General features: G+C 32.6%; 1 protein-coding gene across 1 annotated transcript in view; it reads right to left on the reverse strand.

The window, feature by feature from the left end:
* Window positions 1-24546, reverse strand: part of LOC124364956 (sodium-driven chloride bicarbonate exchanger-like) — a 290283-nt gene that overhangs the window by 95418 nt on the left and 170319 nt on the right. Inside the window, exon 2 of the mRNA XM_046820802.1 lies at window positions 24061-24164. Coding sequence (XP_046676758.1) covers window positions 24061-24154 — 94 coding nt within the window. The 5' untranslated portion in view covers window positions 24155-24164. The remainder of the gene's footprint in view (window positions 1-24060; window positions 24165-24546) is intronic.

Below are 24546 nucleotides of genomic sequence, written 5' to 3' on the forward strand. Positions count from 1 at the left end.
GTTTGGAAACAATTGCTTTTAAGCGATTTGATAGACTGTCTTGAAATTTTAAAATGTATTGCTTAAAAAATATATTAAAACTTTCTACGTGTATGATTGCTTTTTGATTATAAAAATTTTAATTATTTTTAATTAATTTTTAATTTGATTTATCTACGATAATTAAAAAATGCGACTAAATATTATAGATACCATAGTAACAATGTAATTTCAGATCTTTTGGATGGTACAGAAGACAATTGTTTACCTAATTTAAAACAAACAAGGTTACTGAAATCAGACTTTTAAGTAAAACTTACTTACTTACTGTCTTAAAATTCTCCTAGCGAGAATTCCTCATCAGGTTTGTCTTCTATTCTTCTTGGCGTCTCTCTAGTATCGTCCTTTTAAACTGCTTTTTTTTGTTTGTTCCTTTTATGCTGTAATAATCCTAATTTTGTCAATAGCCTGTACTACTTTGATCATATGCAACTATTATGCAAAGCCAAAACAAACACTAATGCAAATATTTAACATTTTGTTGTTTTAGTTTAGATGATAAAGAAATTATGATTATTTACCCCCAAAGAGCATATTTTCCCCTCAAGCCATCGAAGTCGGCATTGTGATGTCAACATAATAAATCATTTTTTATATTTATTAATGTAAATTAATAAATCCCAATATCTCAAACAGACAGTATCACGAGTCAAACATTGCAGAATTTATTAAATGTGTTTACAGAAGTGGAAATCAAAGCAGGTTTTTTGCATGGCTTCTTTTCCTCTAAACAAACGTTTTATTGAGGGATGCGGCGAATCCTGGCTTAACGTGCGAAACAAATATCCATCCAGATGAAACACAAACGGGTTTTCCAAGTAAATAATCCGAAAACTAAAAAGCAGCGAGAGATATAAATGTTACCACTAGAAATAGATTTCCGAAACTAAGAAGCGGTGAGTATTATATATATTAAAACAAAGTTTTAAGGTTTGCATTGATTAAATTTTTTTTTAACAGTTTTGTTTTTATTCAGACGATTTATTTTACATGGTCTAGACGACAAATATTATTAAAATTTTACTATACGTAAAACTTAATACAGCTAATACTATATTAAATCGTTTCTAAAAGTTTCTAAAACCACCTGATAGCTTAATTGGATATTTTATACAATTTCAAAAACCAGAATTATTTACAACAAAACCAAAACTTTTAATTATTCGTCCCAGGCATACATACATATTAATATCATGTTAGATTTTATTAGATTAGTTAATATTTTGGCATATAAATGTTCTAAAACTTTGATCTACATTACAATGAATTACCGTCAACAAACTAAAGTACAAAGTTACTATTAAATTGGTACATTAAGTTTGGGTTGGGAATGTATATTGCAGCCAAATCGAAAGTATTTGTCGGATTAGGTTGGCTATGGAAGTTATTAAAACCGTTATGTAACTAAATCCATCATAAAAATTATCACTAGGTCAGTTATGAAAAGCAAAATTCTTCTTCCATGGTGTGGCCTAATGCCATGAACTTAAGCCTAAAAAAATAAAATTACGGATATATTCTTTGCAAAAAAGCAAAATAGATGTTTTTATAAAAATAGACGTGTTTGAAATAGTTTGAGACATTTTTGGGTTTGAAAATAGAAAACCGCAATCAACGAAGAAACAAAAGAAGACCTTTAAAAATCTAATTTCTTTTTTCAAACAACTTTTATGTGCAGTAAACATGTTTTAAAAATATAAGATTTCTATTGAATAAACTAAATTCAACAACTGAATTTATTCATCGAGTAATTTGCTAAATCGACTGATTTTGCAATTGGTAAATGAAATATAATCATATAACTTAATAACGTAGTATATAAGAAACAAATCTATGTTTTACCTTTTTTTTACGAAGGGGGAAAGTTTAGAAAAAGGTCTAAAATGACGGCTTGCAAATTTCACTGTGTTGCCTTATGGGCATTTATCAAAGAGATCATTTGTTACTTTAGAGATTGATGACGTCAGTCCCGTAAGACTGACGACTCATTCATCAAGTATGAGAGATTAAAAGTTTACTAATACAGAAACACCGCTATAAACTGTAATAGATTAGGCCTATAAGAAAAACATTTTCCGTTTCGAAATGTGTTCTTTTTGACTGACAGTTATCGTGCAAGTTGTAATGTACTTAGATACGGACTTTTATTTATTAATTATATATTAAGAAGTTGAAATGACTTGTTCGTCTGTTCGATAACTCTTGATACAAACATCGTAGAGAATTGAAAATTGATACCTAGATTCCTCTTGCTTTAAGGAAGATTAATATTTTAATATTTTACATCAAAATTTTTATGCGTATTTTACATCAAAATGATCAGTGCGTGTCTCTGTCTGTTTGTATGTTCGTCTGTGCGGTAATTTTGGATAAAAGGATAATTCAGGATAAAAAAGTGTCTTAAAAACTTGAACATGGATAGATAAGCTTCTTTTGGTTCAAGGAAGCATGATATTGGTGTAAAATAAGAAGTCTGTATCTGTCTGTTTGTACGAGGCGTGTTCAGAAAGTAAGAACCGTTTCATTCTACTGCCACCGTTGCGCTGCAATCGGTGTACCACTCATGCGCACTAGTCGTCCTTGTTCACTAGCTATCGACTCACACCATTTTAGTTGTTCTACGTTGTATTTTCAGTTTTATATGAACGTTTATAGTGTTTAATACAGTTAGTGATCCCGCCGATTGTGAGATTCGTTCTATAATAAGATTTTTGAACGCAAGGAATGTGAAACCGGCTGAAATTGATCATCAACTTCGAGATGTTTGTTTACGGGGAAAGACGTGATGAGTGAAGGAATAGTGAGAAAATGGTTAGAACTTTCAAAGGCGGTCGAACAAATGAGCATGTTAAGAATCGGAGCGGTCGGCCTTCTCTCGTCACCGATGATCTGGTAAGGGCAGTTGACGAAACATCCAAGAGAACAGACGTCACTATGACAACACTATCTGACGATTTCCAACAAATTTCACGCACTCTTTTTTACAAAATTGTTATGAAACGGTTAGGTTATCGCAAGCTGTGTTCCCGATGGCTTCCAAAAATGCTCACTGACGTGCACAAAACCTAGAGACTCGGAAGTGTTTTGACTTTTCTTACACAGTACAGGTGAGGATTTTTTAAATAAAATTGTGACAGGTGATGAAACTTGGGTCAGTATGGCGACACACGCAATCCCCAAAGAAACAAAAATTTAAGACAACAATGTCTCATCTGCACTGTCTTTTGGGATCAGAAAGGTGTTTTTCTGATTGATTTTCTTCCCAGAGGTGAAATTATTAATGCGGCAAGGTATTGCGAAACCTTAAGAAAACTAATGCGGACAATTCAAAACAAACGGAGAGGAATGCTCAGTAACGGAATTGTGTTGCTCCATGACAATGCTCGGGCCTATACCACTGGTGACACTCAAACATTGGTTCGACAATTTCGTTGGGTGCAGTTCGATCACGCACCCTACACCCCGGACTTGGTACCGTCTGACTACCACATTCCTGCACATGAAACGCGAGCTAGGCGGCCAACGCTTTGAAACCAACTATGACGTGAAAAGTGCCGTGAATTCGTGGCTACATTCGTTGGCGGGAACCTTCTACTAAGAGTGTATAGACTAATTGATCGCCCGCTACGAGTGTTTGCACATCGGTGGAAACTATGCCAAAAAAGCTTAAAGTTAGGGCTTTCATGTAGAAATACGATTGTGCTGAAAACATTGTTTTACTTGTTTTTTGAAACGGTACTTTCTGAACACGCATCGTATGTCCGTCTGTGCACAGATAAAAGTATCCTAAAGACTTGAAAATGGGTAGATAAGCTTCCCTCAATCAAGAATCCTATTGATTTTTTGGTCCAATGTCTGTCCATCAGTTTATCCGACCTTCGCGATAAATTTCGATGGACAGGTCCAACAGACGCTAAACTTAGTACACTGGTGTCTGTTGTGCATAAAATAACTTTGCTGGTTTTTGGGTTAAAGGACAAGGAGGAGTTTGTCCAACTGTCTGTATGCGCTATAACTCTGTCATAACTATTTGTGAAATTCGATACTCAGTTGCATCAGTTTATTTATTTTATCAGAGTTGCTATTTTGAGTGTCTATGTACTCTTAAAGCCCTCTTATAGGCTAAGAGAACTCACACGATGTAACGATGTTTTTGTATTATATATCCTTAACGTATGTGCGTTCAGGAATGTAAAGTTGTATGCGGACGTCTCTCTTACTTACGCACTCTTTGCTCCTTTATCAGGGAACAAACTGCAGGAACAAACTTAAAACACGGCTAAAAGTGAACGTGGTGCCATCTGGTCTCAAAAAACTGGAATGTACAGTTTTCAATTTATTGAGATACAAACCATGTATCCGAACCTACCCTCCTTAACTAAACTTGTTATTTTTCTACCGTAATAATATTTTATTCTGACGTTTTCTTGTTCAGGGAGTAAATAATAACAGTTTGTTGCCTTGTAACGTCTGCTTCGGGCCTATTTAATATTTAAAAACAAAAACCTTCCCTAGAATATCAACAGTTATAAAGGTTCAGCTTTTTACATAATGTCGTTTCCCATATATAAAATAAATAAGTGATCTAAAAAATAAAAATACCGTTTCTCGTAAATCAGCGGAAGGTGAACTATCTTCTGCCCTGAAACCCAAAACGTGTTAAAATATACTGAGTGGATTATAATGGGCACATTATTGAGAATCCTCTTGGGTCGTAATCTTTAATATCGTCTCGTAAAGATTGCTTTAACACGATCGTACTGACAGTTACGTCATAAAAGTTCCTATCCTGAGTTTGAAATTCTGATTTGTGTTTTTTATACATAGTGGTTGGGGTTTGGAGAACATTTTGACCACCAGAGTTGTAAGTAATAATCCTGTCAAATTTGAATATAGAATTAACTGCAGTAAGGAAATATTTAAGTAAAATATAATCCAATAGAACCAATCAATCGAATAGTTTATTAAACGTTTGAAAACAAAGCTATGTAGAGTTCTCAATTAATGGACAGCACCTGCAGTAATGTTCACAAATAGACACAGGCTACGCGGAGATTTACAACCGAGGCTGAAAAAGAATGGCACAAACTAGAAGGAATGAAACATTTTCATACATCAAAAGACTTCTGACTTGTCCATATAAACACCCCCCAAAGCAAATCACTCCATCTCAATTCATGAAAACATAATTGGGGCGGAGGGACTTTTAAGACACCTGGTATAATCAGAATTAAAAACTAGTGAACACGTTTTCGTAAAAAGAGATATAATAAAATAACACTGCTCAAAAATGAAGCTATAGCTATCAATATTTGGAAACCCATTTGACTTGAAAGCTAGCGTTTTATAGTGGGAAAGAATAAAAGTTGTTAAAACAATAAATAAAAAGTACTTTATAGAATTATGTATGCAAATTTATTAGCTATCAGTCGTATTGTTATTTTATATTAACATAAAATTTTATTTCAACCCAAACTTACATTTGAAAACATTATTTTTAGATATTTTACATTGGCAACTCTGCCATTGACCCTTTTCCAACTTATACGGGGTTAACTGCACTTCATACGTATCTTCTAATTGAAACCATGTGATCCTAATAGCTGCAATGAGAATCTATTTCATATGCAAAAATGTCAAAATTCAAAACAAACCCAATTTAATCTTTATTAACATATTCATGCTAAGTAAGCATTAATTATTATAAGAAGTATATTTAAAATTAGGAATTATTTCAATCTTTCTAAACTGACAAAAATTGTATTGTGGAATGAACATTGTGAATAACCAATTTATAATTAGTCTATTTCAAACTAGTCTAGCAGTTTAAATAGCAAATTTTAGTGAGTTAGTTAAATTGAGTTATAATACGTGTAAATAACTCCACACGTGTACGTGTATAGCCTAACTAAGTTTACTTGCAACTTAATAAAGTCAGTTCAGTAACAGGATAATCCTAATATTGAGTGTGGGTCGGCTGGTAACATGTTACCATGGTGACAGGTTACTGGAACGTAATACCAATCGACCACGTTATTTTGGTCATAGGTTATTGAACAATATTGGTATTTCCCATCTCTACAGTGTACCTACCATAAACTATAGAGGACCAATAGATAGAAGACCACTTTAGGAAGTACCTCAACAGGATGGGACAAGTCAGGTCACCTCGGTGTGCTTACTGCCAGGAGGAGTATGATGATGTTCATCGTGTTCTTCGCTTGCGGGCGCTTCGCCGAAGCCAGGCGAACGCTCTCTACTACAGTTGCTGATGTTTCGGCAGACACCATTGTGGACCTGATGCTGCAGAGTGAGGACGCATGGAATGCAGTTACCACTCATGTACATGCGATCCTTCATCAGAAGCGTGAAGACGGATGCCTGGCTAACCCCGAGCTTCCGAAACAAGCAGTTTTGTCTTGGATGGGACATAAGAAACACGGACCAGGCAAGATATCATCCGAAAGGGTTCCGGCCTGGGTCCTCCGTGGGCCGTATGGGGTTTAGTGGGTAGTCCGCAAGGGGGTCCCCACAAATGCATTCCCCCAACGTAAAAAAAAGACCGGATGATGTGTTATGGCTATGTAACTGGCACTACAGAAGCTGCAGCCATGTCCACTATGCTTCAGTGGACATGAAAAAAAAAAAAACAGTGTTCCATGACGCAGGCAAGAAACACAAAACTATGCTCAGAATGGTGCAAAATATTTCCGTTCCAAATAACTCTGATCAAGCCTACTTACATAAAGGTAACGGTTTGAAATCTTTGCATAAATAAATCTGATAAGTCAAGAATTTTATTGGTAGCACCCAACAGTTAAATAACAGTGATTTAATATTTAAAATAGTCAAATAAAGTCAATATTTGATATATAAGTTACATTTTTAAACGTGACATGAACAAGTTAGTCACTAGCTATTTTTTGACAAGTGAGTTTCAAAACGCATAATTTGCAGTCAGAGAGTTCAATTGTCTGAATCCAATTTTTGAAAAATTTGGTTGCAGTAGTTAAGTTAATGCTCCGCAAGTCGCATGCTTCTCGATGTACCGTTATGATAAGAGTTCTCTTGAGGACCTCACATCGCAGGATATAGTTATTATGATTTCCACTACAACTAACATATTAGTTCATATTTATACTGTAATATACTGTAAATGATATAAAGATCAACAATATCTGGGGTTTATGTCAAAAAAAAAAAAAAAAAAAAAAAAAAAAAAAAAAACTCATTTAACTTGAAGTTCACAAAGGTTTTGTGTGAAAAAAACATTGTGTTTATTAATTAGTATACAAACTTAATCAACTATTTTCACTGAAATAATAATAGCACAGACACTCTAGGCTTGATTCATACGTTTCATACTAAGTTTTTAAAAATTCAATAAGTTAGGATACTGGATAAATAATTTTATTTTTATCTTAAATGTGTCTAAATAACTTTGTTAGTTCTAAAAGGAGGATTGTCAATCGAAATCATCCTAAGATGTTGTATTCAGACGCATTTTTGGGAACTGACAGTACTAAATCTAAATTTTTAAGGGCGAAAATATACGATTTAAGTTTCAATAATTATGAATCTCAATTTTTTCGCAATTCATACTTTACAGGTCGTCTAAAACAGTCTATAGTCGAGTAACCTAATTTGTTCGATTATTTGTATAAATTAATTCGACAAGTTAATAACGTACTAATATTTTTGAGCCGCAAGTAATTAATATGCGATTGTAAATTAACCTATTCATAATTTAAGCTCGCGATAATTTAACTGTGTTCATTACCTTTTATCAATAATGAGATATATCTAGTAAATATAGTTAATCTTCTCGAGGGAGGTAATTCCTTATATTTTACCTCTGTTTACACGTCAATACGCAACGCGTGTCGTGACTGGATTACACGAGGGAATATAATAAACTAAGTACATGAATGTCATCAATCAGCAGTGACAAGTAGTCCTTAGAGTATGTACACAGACTGTACAGGATGTGGGGGTGAAGAAAGGTTGGCTGACGCTCACCACAGATATGACTCACTTCCGGTGGGAGTGAAGAAAGTTGGCCACAATATGACTCACTTCCGGCCGCCGCCATCTTGGTATGGGCGCGCGATTTTCTTGGTTTCACGCTACGTTTACCTATTCTACATATATTCGTCTTAGGTAGTCTATGGCGCCTACAGCAAACTCCCGGGGAACATCTATGTTGAAAGAATTAGACGGAATATAATAGGTTGGTTAAGGATTCCTAGGATAACATCCTTATGAATTTCTTCATAAACATAACGGGGGAAGTCTGTGTATACGTCTAAGAGATAATTTGTCACTAACGGCTATCAGTTGCCCACTTAAAATGAGCTGTAATATTCCTTGCAGTATCACGAGGAAATTGAAATATAGGTAGTGACAACTGCATTTTGCAAAGCTCCCTTGACCCACAGTCTAAAATAATATAAGAAGCCGTTTGATTTTCTGGTCTTGATATACTTATAGGTATATCTGTTCGTGCAGACTTCGTGAGCCCTTCTGAAATCTGTGAGAAATTATTAATATTGTTGAGAACGAGATGAGCGACAATTTCATACAGATTTGAGTCATGACAGAAAGGTGTTATGTTAACATAATAAATCTCAACAAGTGTGTTGCTAAAAAGTGTTGTTTTATAGTAAACGTCAAAATGTATTACATACTATAAATGTACTGTATGTAACAGCTTAATGTACAGCTTAATGAACAGCTTAATGTACTGATATAGATGTAGGATCACAATGTGAAGAACTGATATTCTAGAAAGTTAGAACATATTGAAATTTGCGGGACACACGTAGGCGTTATTCGGGAATTTGGTGGAATGATTGGAAGGGCATACTGACTTGACTGATTAATTTACTTTTAAAACTTCACAAAGACAATTTTAAAACTTTCCGTACTGAGATCTTCAATTGCAACTTAGTATACGTATTATAAGAATACAAATAATTTACACTATATACATATTTACCTGCTATAGTGGAATATAGCTTCGACAATCGAAAATTAAATTTCAAGATTAAGAAGCTGAAATATATTAACAATACAATATATCTGTGTTACAATTTCATAATTTTCTCTAGTTACAGTATATGTAGTTAGTAGCTGTTTCTAACTGTAATATCTAGTTAAACTATAAAATAAAAAGCTTATATAGAAGACTATTTGGTTTATTTGCACTCTAGACAAACCATCAGTTTTAATATGTGTGGTAAACATTCCATAAATTAAATTGATTTATATGAAATTCACGTTCAAACTATGTTAAGTATTTGCAAGAAGTAATAATATATGTAAGAAGAAGATTTCAAAAACTGTAAGGCATTTGTTAGAAAAGTTTAACCTAGTAAGTTTTAAAGTTTGAAGAAGAATATAACGAATAGGGGGTAAGACGCATCAGCATGAAATTTCCTAGTTGAAGGGTACTTCAGCGCTCGGCATCCCTTCATCTTCAACCCCTTAAGAGGGGGAGACTGGGGAGTGAGACTCGTCAATTAAAATGCCGCATTTCTCATAGTTTTTATTTACTAACACTCCAACATTCCATCTTGTGGCATGTTATTGCATACTATTAGTTGATTAGATGTGTTAATTTGGGTTTTCAAAGTACCTAATGCTCAATGTACAATTTATATTTGTTGCTGTTTTCCTAGGTCAGAAAGACTTTTAGTTTGGTAGTTGAGAACAAATTGAGTACTTTTGTGGAATTCGATGGATTAAAGTAATTTTTTATTTATATTTTTCAAGCAATGAAAAATCAAACCCACAAATAAATTTCGAACTAAGTGGGTGGATTGAAAAATGTGTACAGTTGCAAACATGTTGTAGATAAACACCTACTTAGAGGTTCGTACTTCAGCAAAGTTGGGTTGCTTCTTAGCAGTTTCATCTAGAAGTTACAAGTTACAATGTTATATTATCGAGTCACTTTCAATTTTATTGAACTAATGTTCGTTATTACATTTTTGTAATTTGTAATTATGTATAATACAACATAATGTGTAACATAATTACAAACGGAATATTATAACTTTACGTGGTGGGTAAATCCTGTTGAGAACTTTAAACTATATAGAGTAAAATATTATCCACCCCGGCAAACAAACGCTTAGTATAAGATACTGGCTCAGCACTCTTCTTCCGTGGCAATCAGCAAAAATAGCGGCACCGGCTGAGGAAGTAGAGTACTTAAAGTTGATTATTTGGTCTTCATTAGCGTACAAGATAACTTCTAAATATGGTTTGCTCTGACAACGACAGCAATAGAGTCAAATTATTGTCACTAGAATGTATTTTTTTATAAGAAGCACCGCAAACTAGATTTTCTAGAATAGTTTACATAAATTTCATTTTGTTTTTACTGTATTTTTTCTAATTTCCGCATGTTAGTAGCTACCTCCCTTTTTTAAGGAATGAAAATTTCACACTTACCCGTCTCGTTATAACAGGTTTTCAAAATGATTAGTTTAGTTTTTTTAATTAAATAACGGTGAGATTGAATGAGGTTATTTTGTTCTGGAAGAGAATATTAGATTTTCAGAAAGCTTCTCTTATATTATGTATACCAGGAATTTCATTTTATATTATTTTAACAATTAAAAAAAATTGCTAGAAAATGATAACGATTAGAAAAAAATTGCGTAAGAGGAACGTAGGTATGTGTTGAATTAAATAATTAGTAAGTAAAAAAAGCTTTTATTATTCATGCATTATCGTCAACCATCTCTAATTTAATAATATATTTTAAGGAACCTAAAGATTTGATTTATGGAATCATTTTTGCCTGAAGTGGTTAATAAAAGATACGAAGATACGACAGATACGAGTCCCCGGATTACACTGCTAGGTGTTGTAACACTGTAAGGAAGTGACCATTGTGTGACTTGACAGACACTGGTTTTACATAAAAGACTAGTCTAGAAAACTACACGTACTTATGAGCTCTTGGGAAAAAACTTTAGTCCAATATTTTATAAAATTTGATTCGTGTGATGATACCTTCTCGTTGCAAATAGTTCGTTTTGTACTAAGCTGAACTTTGATCAGGTAACATCAAGTTATAAGTATCCAATGTACTACATTTAAAACTTGATATAATTAAGCAATTTGCATTCACTTGAAATTATGCCAAATAAATTAGAACATGTGACAAAACTGCTTGTTACATTTTGGGAAACACCAGGAAAACATGCGCCAAAGTTTATCCTGTGCCGAATAAATCCACTTTCACTATACAGGGTGTTAATAAAGTCCCGCCCAGGCTTGATATTTCCTGAACGATAACAGGTTAAGCAGTAAAACTTGATAACTGGACCCATAAATATACTTTTTGAGGTAACTACTATTTTTTGTATGAGTAGTGCATCATATTAAGGGTTTTTATAAGAAGAGTATAATGCCAAACATCCGACCTCTAAAGATTCACTCATTAAAAAATTATGCTGATTTAAAGTTTAAAACATTTAACATGTAGGGCCTTTTTAATTACCTTAAAAAACTATTGCTTAGATCCAGTATTTATTTATTAATGTTCACTTTGAGAACTCGAGTCAAGACAAGCATATTAAACCATCTAAAATAAAACAGGACCTACGTTGTACATTTTTCAAACTTTAAACCAGCGTATTTTTTAAAGAGTGAAACCTTTGGAGGTTGGATTGGCGGCATTGTACTCTACCAATAAAAACCTTCAATTCGATGTATGCTCTCATTTTTTCTGACTCTCATTTTTTCTGCAGATCATCTCCCTGAAATTGACGAAACAATGGTAGTACTTCAAAAAGCAGAATTATTGATGCAGTAATGATTACTTTACTGCTTTACCTGTAATCGTTCGGGAATTGTCAAGCGAGTGCGGAGCTTTATTAACCCCCTGTGTACTCTCAAAAGATGTTCAACCAAGAGTTTTCAAATCAATAAATCCTAAATCATCATGTAGATCAATAACCTAATTAGGCACTAAAACTAATATATTTTGACGTTGTTAACTACTTTTAAGTAACTTGAAAACCTGACAAACATTTAATATTACTTGAATTAAACTAGGCCGAAAATAAAATAATTGGATTACTCATGGAATCATGGTAAATTTCCAACAACAATCTTAAAAACAATGACTATGATTCCTAATGATTCCCAAACTTCCAATATAAGTAGCACGGTATAAAAGAATAAAATATTTAAATATTTGTCATATAAAATATTATTTGGAGCTTTTATTAATTTAATAAGCAGGATTTGTTTAGTTTTCCAACCCCATTTATCATTATATAGTGATGGTAAGGTCGTAAGTGAGCCTTAGACAAAAAAACGTGGTACAATTAATTGTTCTTCACAGGTGTTTCTAACAAGATAGACAACTAGCCACGGATGATGCACGTCAGGAGATAAACTTTATGTAATATATGACGAGATCAAGGAGGTTAATAAGAGTCCTGAACAATAAAATAATTCAAAATTGATGGATAGAGATATTTAAAAAAATAGTTTGATTAATGATTATTCCTTGCCAATTCAAAATAGGCAAAAACCATTCTGTTTTAAAAGAAAGGCAAGGGGCAGGGTGTTAAATCCTGATTACTATTACCCTATTTCAATCGTCTCCAACTAAAGTAAATATTGTATACGTTCAGTAACACACACCATATTTTAAATATTAAAAGAATCTCAGCTCACCAATTTGATGTTGAGCTAATGCTGAAAGTCTAAATAAACAGTTAATAGGACGTGGGTAGATTACTTTAATTTAATTGATATTCAGCTATTTATATTATTAGTAGATATACTATACAAATTTATCATATTATACCTAGTTGACAGAAGAAGTAACAGAAATGCTGTGGACCTCCGTAAGAACCAATGAAATCCCCCCTAGGAACGTTTATCAAATTAACACTTCTATAAAACTTTCACGCTGAGTGTATACAACAAAAAAAGAAAGTATTATGTCGCAAAATATTTTAATAAACATTTAATCTGTATACTTTAAATTTTGCATAGCTTTTCATTTCATTCTATATGAACAAGAATGAATATTATGATGATGTATGTCCATGTCAAACCGTGCAAATTGACATCCAACTTTAGTGTAGCCTGTTAAGTGACACATGGTGTCCTACCTTGTATTTATTAAACGATACTTAACAAAGTACACAAAGTATTTATGTATGTGGGTGGTTTATAATATGTATATAATGGGAAAAGCTTATACTTAAACACACACTTGGTGGGATAATATTTCATTTAATGCCACGAGTTTATTCAGAAAGGTAAAGATAAAAGTTACCAAAGTTATTTCGCGTCATCTCAACTTTGATCACTAAGTTATCTCACTACGTTTAATATGAGTTTGTGAATCACGGAATTCGTTATAAAATTCGCTAATTTAAATTCTTTTCTCGCCTAAACTTTTGAGACAAATCTTCATTGGAATGAAAAGAATGTCCCAAACTAATTATCCGTGAGTGAAAGCGCAAAGAGATATTCCTTGGGAACATATTTTATTCTTCTCCAGATTTTGCACGATTATTATACCAAATGTGAAACCCATGGTAATAAAAACCACTAATGAATTTTATTGAAGGATAATAAAATTGATAAAAACGATTCGGCCAGACACTTTTACTAAGATAGTTTTGTCGAAGAGAAACTATAGTTTTATACCAGTGTTGCATTATTTCTTTTATAAAAAGTCAGCAGAAAAGTATTTATTTACTAAAAAACTATCGCCTTGTTTAGAACAAGATTTATGAAGCAACTAGCGGGCCCGGCGCGCTTTGCTGCGCATTTCAATAATTTTTTGCAAAAGTTGCCCGCGGCTTCGCACGCAATTTCCCGTTGAAAACAGTACACTATATTCACTTATTCTTTTTCTATCACATTCTAAACATTGCTGAGATAATTAATAGTCGTTCCATCGTGAGCCTCTTGGGCGTATTATGAAGGTATGTACCATATTCCTGCCTCTATCTAGCTGTTACCCACGGCTTCGCACGCAAATCTTAAGAACCGAAGTCCTTATATTACTTAGTAAATTTTTTTTTTACTATAATAAATTTTAGATTAAATTAGTTATATCTCCGATGCCACGATTGAGCTTGCTTTGTTGTCTCGATCGAGAGAATATGTACACACGGAGTTTTGAGAACCATACTTCTGTCAAAAAAAAAACAACTAAGGTTGATTTTATAACATTCTTTATATTTGTAGCCAACGTAAGATAGTAATTATGATATCTGCATTACTCTTCTGATCAAGCATGAGCATGGTTTATATTAAATAAATATTGCAGTTAAAGGTGAATTTTTACGTCAAATTTGAATTGTATTATCTGGATAGTAAAGTCTATGTTTAACAGTGATTGCAAAAAACAGTTTAAACAAAATTTGTCGTTTCTCTTAAGCTTACTCTATGCTTTAAAACTATAAGTGTAATATATGTTTACAAAGAACAGCTGATTAAAAATTTGAAAAGACGTTAACATATGTTTGCTGCAATGCATTTCTTATGGGTATTTCTGTAACCAGTGGGGCGGAATCCTGAATCGGGAAAGGGATGGGCATAGCTTATAAACCTTCTCCGTGGAAAAATACATATACGTACAAATTTTCATCATGATCGGTCCAATAGTTCACGATTCCATAAAGGACAAACATACAAACATTCATTTTTATATATATAGATAGATGATATTAAATACAAGCATTTCCACGACGGCACGGATAATAAATTTTACTTATATCCCTCGAGAAATGACAAATGGTACAACTTATTAAAACCTTTATAAAGGCAACAACTAGCCAGGTGTTATTTATAAAATTATTATATAATAATTTGATTTATATAACTTTACGCTCATGACATATATTTATTATTATTATATATTTAAATAAATGGACATAAATAAGCCATAAGCCATTTATAATTTTAAAAAATTCTATAACATATTAAATGTTACTGGTTCTATTAATGAAATTTTTCAACTATGTATGTTCCAGATTGGTTTGAAAACAGAGAGCATTAATTTTCTTTTAATATTAATAATAAAGAACTATATAAATATATTTTATAAAATCCAATTATAATAAAATATAAAAGGGATCGTTTCATATCAAGCTTCATGAAAGGATAAAGTTTTTGCTCAAAACCCACATAAATAGTTAAATGGCTACTAGCCACCGAAACTGTACAGAAGCCCCACAAAGCTGACTGGTTGAAACATTGATTTTCCAAATTCAGACGCGCTCGGTTACCTCTGATGTTGTTTTATCGATATTGCAACCGAAAAGTTTGATTGGAGTCTAGAGTCATAAAATTAAACGTGATATCTATTACTTGCCGTTCAAATTTGGCCAAATTAAGTTGACACTTGAAGGCGAGTTTACAGTTTCTCTACAAGTTAACTACAGCTAGTGGGGTTCGTTTCTAGCGGAACGTAGAATATTTTCAATAGAAGTGCAATTTGGTTTTCCTACATTTTTTTAAAATAACTCTTTAGTTTTAGTGCAGTATCGAAAGTATCCCTACAAGTGAACAAGATTAAAGCCAACAAAATTATATAGTGTATACTTTTGTGATGTGTCTGACGAAGATAGCCTTGCTATCGAAAGGCCTCACAAAAATATAAGTTTTAGGTATTGGTTTATATTTTTTGAAGGTAATTAAGTTACGTGTATACTTTATGGTAAAACTTAGCACTTAGTGCGTCCTTGCTTATGTGATAATATCCGTTTACATTACTGGCAATCATAAACCATTTATTTAGAACGTTATTTTAAACGACAACACCACCCGTTTACATTACTGGCAATCATAAACCATTTATTTAGAACGTTATTTTAAACGACAACACCACAGTGGTTTTTTATTCATGACCTCTGGAGTGGATAATTTCACTACCCTTTAAGTAGTCTCCGAGTTGTTTGAAAACATTTTCCCATCTTTATTAGGAAGCAAGTTAGTATAAAAAAAAAAAAAAAAAAAAAAAAAAAAAACGCTTCAATTCGCTACTGGTCCATGCTATGTAAAACTTTCATGTATGGGAATGATAAAAGTAAGGGAATGTTGTCTTTTCCCATTATATTATTGCATATTTAGGGCAGTTCTGCAAGATTGTGACGATAATACAGTTACTGCAGTCTGAGCCGTCTTTCAATAAACTCAGAAAGTGGAGCTTGCGATTTCGACTTGAACTCACTCTCTGAGGTTATTAAACTTGTTCCTCATAAGACCGAACGATTTCTGGAATGAAATGATTTGCAGTTATTGAATTTTGGAAACAAAGTGTTCATAATTTTATTGGGGAAATACTGCAGAAGAAAAGACTTGATTTAATATATTTCAAATATTAAACTTGAATAGTAATTATTAAAGGCGAGTTTTGTCAAGGACGATGTTCGAATAGTCTTTATAAGTTTATCGATAAAAGAACTCTTTTTATTATAAAATTCAGATTTATTACACTACTTATTTTCATATTATTATAACCTTTCATATATATCCGAAAATTATCTTTTAAAACGTAACTAATGGTGAAACAAAATACGATTATTTTAGTGTTGTTTAGTATTAAGTGTTTATTTGATTTTATAGATTGTTCGTTCAGTTTGTTAAAACACTACTTATTACTATAATGAATAACGTTATTATACGCGAAATTATTCAACTTTAAGTTTTAGATAAATCCTGTGGAGAACTATAATTGTATAGTGTAAAATTATTATCCACCCGGCAAATAAACGCTGAGTAAAAAATGCTGGCTCAGCACTCTCTTTCCGTGGCAATCAGCGATAATAGAGGTGCCGGCTGAGGAAGTAGTGTACTTCAAGTTGATTAGTTGGTCTTCATTAGCGTAAAACACAATAATTTCTAAAACAGATTTAATCTGTCAATGGCAACAACAGTATGATACTTTCGGCAAGAGAAAATGCATATATTTTTTTATAACTTACGTAAGTTACTGGCAAGAAAGTACTGAATTCGGCAAGGAATACAAATTACACTTGTAATTAATTGTTTTGTCATAACAGATGATATAAAAATGATTTGTTTATTTTTTGCTAAGTAAATTTGTGAAATATGAATTCGACGGATGATTTGTTGATTGATGTTTTTTGTTCATGAACAAGACATTAAGTGTTAAGAAAACCTCTTTTTATATTATTCAATGAGCTACATCATAAACATCGTCAACTAGTAGAAAATAAGACAATAACGTGGGGTAAAAGTAGTCTCTATTTTTATGCATCACCAACCGTCTCTAACCAGGATTTTTATAGAATTCACAATTTCTTTATCACTTCAAGCCTGAAGTGGACAGTAAAAAAATAAGTAAAACCTATTTTTAAATACGTTGACAGTAATAAAACGGTTATACGGCCGATACGCGTTACTGATACAACGTAAAGAAGAATATATACACACCTTCAGGAGCTGGAGTCGGTTTCCTCACCGGGTTGCCTCCCAGTTGAATGCCAGAAACTCGTCAACACTGTAAAAAGCGTTTGACGCCAGACAGAGTTTGCAATGAGTTTTAACACCTTGCGCGTTGAGGCATTTTTAATTGAGTTTGGCAATCTGTTTATAAAATGATCACATGTCTGTAAAAGCAAATATTCATAAACTAACGTTCTGTGTACTCCCGTATGGTAGCTATCTCTGCATCTTGCCCCATATCAATGTAGATCTCGTTTTATGGTTAAGGCAAACAATTTAGACAAAGAAAATAAGATTGTTTATAAGATAAAATAACAGTTCTATGATGAGTGCAAAGACAACAGTAAACATTTTTAACACTCTCCTGCACGACTCTCTAATGAATGGTTGCGCACGCTCTCTCCATAAAACGACTCCACGTCTCTCTGTGGGTGGGAGAGAGGGGTTAAATTAAGCCGTAATCAACACCAGACTCTGGGGATATTTTTTCCAAAAATTGTAAGGCATAATTAAAGCATAAACTTCCTTCAATAATGCATTTGAGACGATGACAGCAGAACCAGTTTCAATTTCTATAGAGCGCATTTAAAAATTCAGGACATTATATTTTAATGAGTTTATTTGAAGATTGAGGGTATTGAAATGTTGGACAGAATGGTTAAGGTCAACAAAAGCCTGTAATTCCAAACCTTGTTTTCAGCTTCCTCTAAAACATATCTGCATACTGGACAAGCTTTCCATGCAATTGTGATGATTCAATGTCATTTATCATCACATATATCAGGAAAAGAATTGGACTGAGTATCAATCCCTGGGGGACTCCATAGCTCAGTGCAGTAGGTTTTGAATTTTGATTTGAAATTTGGACGACCTTTATTCTGTGGATTAGAAATGAAATAATACGTAATAGCGGCACGCCTAACGTTGCCGTAGGATTCTAATTTGTCAAGCAGTGTTTTGTGGTCGACACAGCGAAATGCTTCAGAAAAGTCAAGAAACCCACTTAACGTGTGATTGTCAGCCTTCAATCTCTTCTGTGACCATATCGACAAGATTAAATATTGCGTCAATTTTATCATTCAGAAAACAAATTGGTCTTCTGACAAATGGTTGTGTTTGTTCAAAAAAAAAAACACTAAAAACAAAAAAAAAAACTGTTTTTGGAATATTTTTCTCAGTACAGGCAAAATAAAGACAGGCCGATAGTTATTTACTTAATTGGGATTTTCTTTCTTATAAATTGGATGCACCTTACCAACAAGACTTGATTGATTAATTAATCTTATCAGTGAGTTAAAGATGTTTTAGGCGTTTTTATGAGCCACATTGACATCAGATTTATGTCATTAAACTTTTTTTTGAAAGTTATTAAATTACTTGATTAATCTCTTCCTCAAATCCTTCCACCAATGAGGCTGCTGGGCCTGGGGAAACTTAATGTAAGAAACAGCTGAATTTGTCATATAACGGTCTCATACACTCGCGATTTGGTTTCTAAATCAAATTTTCTTAGAATATTACATCTTTAGGAAATAAAGAATTATTGACCACAATTAATGTATATTACAGCCCAAGCCAAACCGCACACATTGAATACATTTGAGTATGTTTATTTCCTTCAATCATTGACGAACTTCGATTTTAACAATTTAAGAAAATTCATTAAATTTTTATTTATATCATTGAGGAATCGATTGTAAATTAGTAAGTAATCCTGGATGTATTAATATTTAAGAGCATAATATTCTGGAGTAAGAACTAAATAATATATTTTTTATGTTACTAAGTTTAATATTAAATGGACTTTGACAATTGGTGTGCAATTTAAAATAAATATTAAAATACCTAGGATGACTTTGTCTATTGATGTGTTTAGTCGAGAGCACAATCATATTCTGATATTTTACAGTCTATTAAAATAAAATATGAAATCATGACAATGTGTACTCTTCCATTGTGGCGTTTACTTTGCAAACTAGTTTAACCCGAGGGTGGGAGAAAGGGTGCCAATTCCAAACAAACACAACGAGTTGAGAAGCGGAACAACAAAGACTGTTTGTACAGCGAATGATTGCCTCCAACAGCTGGTCCGGTGAGCTATCGCTGTTTGGTTAGTGTTGGTTTACCACTTGTTCGTGGTACGAATAAACCTTTTTAACCTTGAATTATCCGCTCACAAATATTGCGACGTAAATGAATAATTTTGGCACTTTATTTTGGTACGTTTTTTGTATGAAATTACACACTACTGTTGCTTGTATAAATAATGACGTTAGTAAGTGAAAAATAAATGTGTAAAAAAGTACGGATCACGCAAAAGAAATTTTAATTTCATACTCACGTGAAATTGTCACGTGTGAAGCCGCGGGAATTCTACTCATAAATTAAGTTTTAAAGTCGCGGGAATTCTAAACAGAAACTCGGCATTTGCATCAGTTTATGTGACCACTGTTCACAAAAATGAGTTACACAGGGTGTAGTAAAGTCCCGCACTGGCTTGGTAACTCCCGAAAAATTACAGGTAAAACAATAAAACTTGGTACTTCATTACTGCACCTATAGATCTACTTTTTGAAATAACTACCATGTGTTTGTCATATAAAGGGGTTGGCCCGAAAGGAGTCAGAAGAAAATCTGAAATGAGAGCGTAGGTCGAGTAGTACATCAAATTAGAGGTCTTTATTAGTAGAGTACATATAATGCTGTAAATCCGACCTAAAAGGGTTCACTCTTTAAAAAATTACGCTGGTTAAAATTTGGAATCATTTAAAATATAGGTCCTGTTCTAGATGGTTTTATATTCTTGTCATTTTCTTGAAAGTTAAATTTAGAAAATAAATACTGGACTTAAGAATTAGTTTTTAAGGTAATTAAACGTGACCTACATTTTAAATTTTTTTTTATTTAAATCAGCACAATTTTTAATGAGAGAACCTTTAGAGGTCGGATTTTTGGCATTGTACTCTTCCAATGAAGACCTTTATGATGTACTACTCGATCTTTGCTCTCATTAAAAATTTCCTTCTGACTCCTTACGGGCCACCCCCCTAACATGACAAAATATGGTAGTTAGTTTCAAACGTCTATAGGTACGGTAGTGATGTGCAAAGTTTTATTACTTTACCTGTAATCGTTCAGGAATTATCAAGTCCAATGTTATAAAAACACCACACACCTAATGTAGGACGAAAAATATCATATGTATTGTAATCAGTTTAGTATATAATTTTTATTTCAAGTATTAAAAGTAATAATATAATTTCACAATTAATTTTGCATGTCTATACATCTAAATAACTTAATATTTTGAAAATAATATCCAATTATATATTCAAAAATTTTAAATAGGCAAGTTTAAGTGACAAAAAGTAAATCGCATGAGATCATATAAAATAATAAATAGTAAGAATACATATAATTTATAGTAATATATTGCATATATGTATAAAGTGATGTATATTATATGTATGTATATATATATACACACATATAATATGCATCACATACAATACCATAGTCACCACAACGGCGCCATCGGCAACTCTTAAAAACCTTTGACCATCACATAAACTCTAGTTTATAGTTTAAAAATCAACAATGATAAAGTAAAAACCTTTTTGAAATGGTTGTATTGACAACGCAGAGTTTTCCCACAGTTCAGATATTAATTCTAGTTTATTGGTAGTAATAATAATAATAAAAAACAATAATATTTAGAATAATAACTTCGGTATATTCAATATAGACTTTCTTATTCATTATTAGTTTCTGGAAAATAAAGTATCATCAATCGGAAACGCTCCTTTTCTATTTCTGCTACTTTTACCTAAAACAAGTTAAGGTTCCTTATCGCCAATTGATGTTTTATGCGTTTGGTTAGTTAAGCTACTTTTGTTAATGTGTTACATGTTTAAATCTCATATTTTTATACTCAGTTTTCTTATAAATTTATTTATTTTCGTTGCCATCATTGTTGCCAGTTTAAAATGTTTGTTTACCTCAGCCAAATCGCATGGTGTTACACTCATCATTATCCCAGAATTACGTTTATAGAAATGGAGTTTCATGTAAAATTTCAGGCCAGTTCGTTTTCCATATATCGTGGGACAGATACAAAGAAATGTAATTTTACAGCCCCTCGAGTGATAGGCTTCGCTAAAGCTCAGTCCATGAACAAGCAAAAATTTCGATTTATTATTAAATTTATCATAAAATAGTTTAAAACAATTATGAGGTTAATATTAATTATTTAAGAAATTATAAATATAGCCTCATCCTTTTGTATGTATATATAATGGAAAGGCTCGTAGAATACTACGATTACTGTACAGCTGTCTATTATGGTACTTAAAAAGTAATTTACTATAAAAAACTATTGTAAATCTCAGAGTTTGGAATTCCTAATTCGATTATAACCCAATGGATGAATATACTATATTTAATTCAGTAAAACATTTTATGTCATCTTTATATTCTTAAAATTATCAATTGTGTAAAGAATTGATTGTTTACAACTCTTTTTAATTCATGTTTTCATTTTATCAAATTGTTTCTCTTACTGTCGAATCTTCTCACACTAGTGAAAAATCTCATCTCTATATATTACCCTTTAGAGGACAACGTTATAAATCTTTTTACTAAGCATATTAATTTTAATTCAACCCTTCATAACCACAATTTACAAATGAAAAGCTAAAGGCAATAATAACAACACTAAACAAGTGTAGGGAATGGAAGAATATATAGTATTGTGTTTGCGGATGATAATGATGGATTGAGCACCAGGAGTTCAGGAGTGATGTGTCACTGAGTTGGGTGACACCGAAGTTGAAATGTGATACCTTTTCACAGAGAAAAGCTAACATTATGTTACTCCTGATAACTTGACTGCAGGGAGTATCAACAATGTTCTGGTTTGGCAATATACAAAGTTACATTGTCATTACAACGTAACAACGTCTATTCCTAAAGTTTCCTTGCCTATGTTTAGTAAGGAACTACATCGCACGAGTACCAATGATGATAAAATTGAGTTTTAGGCTTTCTTGACATTCTAATTCGTTTTAATTTTTCTAAAATCTATTAACGTTATACAGCGCAAAACAGCTGTGCCAAAACAGCACTGTCTTTGTTATTGCTTTTACGTAACAAATATTACGACATATTTAACAAACATTTGTAAAAATATTTCTAAACTTGTATACACATGCAGAATAACAGTATCCCAATAACATTGTAATTTAACCCTTTGCACCCCACTAATATATCTATTTTTCTATAACGCCAAGACAAGTAAAATAAATTTTGTTTCATTGAGTTCAAAACTAATTTTTAACATAACTAAATTATAAAAGGTAAAAGCAAACAAAGTGTAAAACAGGCCATTTTACTTAAAATTCATTGATAAAAATAAACAAGAACTATTTACAAAACTGTTTATTTCAAATAAAATGTAAAATGCAACTAAACTGAAAAGTGTAATTACATTTTACTATAAAACAAGATAAATATTTCAAACTAATCATAACATTACCACATGATGAAGAGTAAAATAACGAAATACGTAGTAGACACGCACTCGTGAAAACCAAGAAAGCTGTAATATGCGCCATAGATATGTTTGGTTATGGCTCTGTAGGAGACGCAGAACTGACGAGCAGGTGGTCGGAGTTAGACAAAGGAAGCTCCCCTCCCTCTGCCGCAGAGTGAAGGTCGTTTAAGGCTATTTGTGAACTAAAAACTCTCCAAGAGACATAATATAATATTGGATATAACTGTATTTGGAGTTTTGATCAAAGTCTACCATTCTAATATATCCGTCTATGGCGTGGGAAGGGTTAATTAAAAAATATAACAAAACGATACTAAGAAGATTTATATGGACAAGATAGAGAAAATTATGACAGGGTATTTGAATTGGGAGAGTCGTTGTCTGAATGGTATAAGGCGTATGAATCAAGCTGTGTTTATACTGGAAAGAAGTTGAGCAGGTTTTGAGTCCGACAGGAAAATTCTAACAGATAGCACAGATTCCACCTGATCGTTCAATATATTATCAGTACAGCTGACCCTGAAGTGTACCGCAAATCCTCGTTTTGTTTGATAAGATCCTCCAACATGCCAGTTGCCCACAAGGGTTTGATCATTCCTTTCTGTTTACATACATATTACACCTTCCAAATGATCTTTAACGATATTTCTTCCAGAATACCAAAGACGATCCATATGTCTTTACAATTTCGTATCAAAAGAGAATTAACCTGAGAATGAAAATGAATATGATATTGGTATTAATAGTTTTTGCAGTCGTCATATAGAAAGCTGTAGGGATTTGCTGACAGTTTTAAACATGTAGCTCATTTACCTGTATAAATTTTATGCATAGGTTTTTTCAAAGAACAACTTACCCGACAGCCATGAGCTTGGGGATGAATAAGTTCTATTTAATTTGGTGGCAATTCTATGACGGCTAACTGTTATAACCATTCATTGAAGCATCAGCGAAAAAGCATTAAATAAAAATGCTATTATTAGTTCAATTTATAATTAAAAGCGTCTTACCTTCAAAATCTTTAGCAGTAAAAGCCTTGGGCTGGGGTTTATTCACCCCAGGGTCTCTCGGCGGCGCCTCCTCATCTCCCGAGGACGCGTCCATCACCCAGGGGCTGGAACACAGACAGTACACTGTTATTGAAATTCATTTAACCACGTAATTTAAAGATTTGTTGCAGTTTACAATCTAAATATAAAATAATGTTACTTGTTAATGATGGCTCTTAAAATCAATTATAAATTTTAATATAACTATGAAACACATCTGGTTTATAATAATAACTCATAACATGGATGAAGGTTTCTATAATTAGGCTAGGTAAACTGATGGTTTACTTAGTAATTACTTTACTTGGTTAGTAATTAATGGTTTAATTAGTTTAAATAGAGCTACTGAATTCTTGCAAATTTTTGATGTGTAAGGCGAGGTTTAAAATTCAAAGTATCTTCTAAATCAGTATGAATTGTGATTATAGTTCAATCTCATTATGTGCT

Source organism: Homalodisca vitripennis, chromosome 6 (assembly GCF_021130785.1).
Source record: "Homalodisca vitripennis isolate AUS2020 chromosome 6, UT_GWSS_2.1, whole genome shotgun sequence".
Taxonomy (NCBI): Eukaryota; Metazoa; Arthropoda; class Insecta; order Hemiptera; family Cicadellidae; genus Homalodisca; species Homalodisca vitripennis.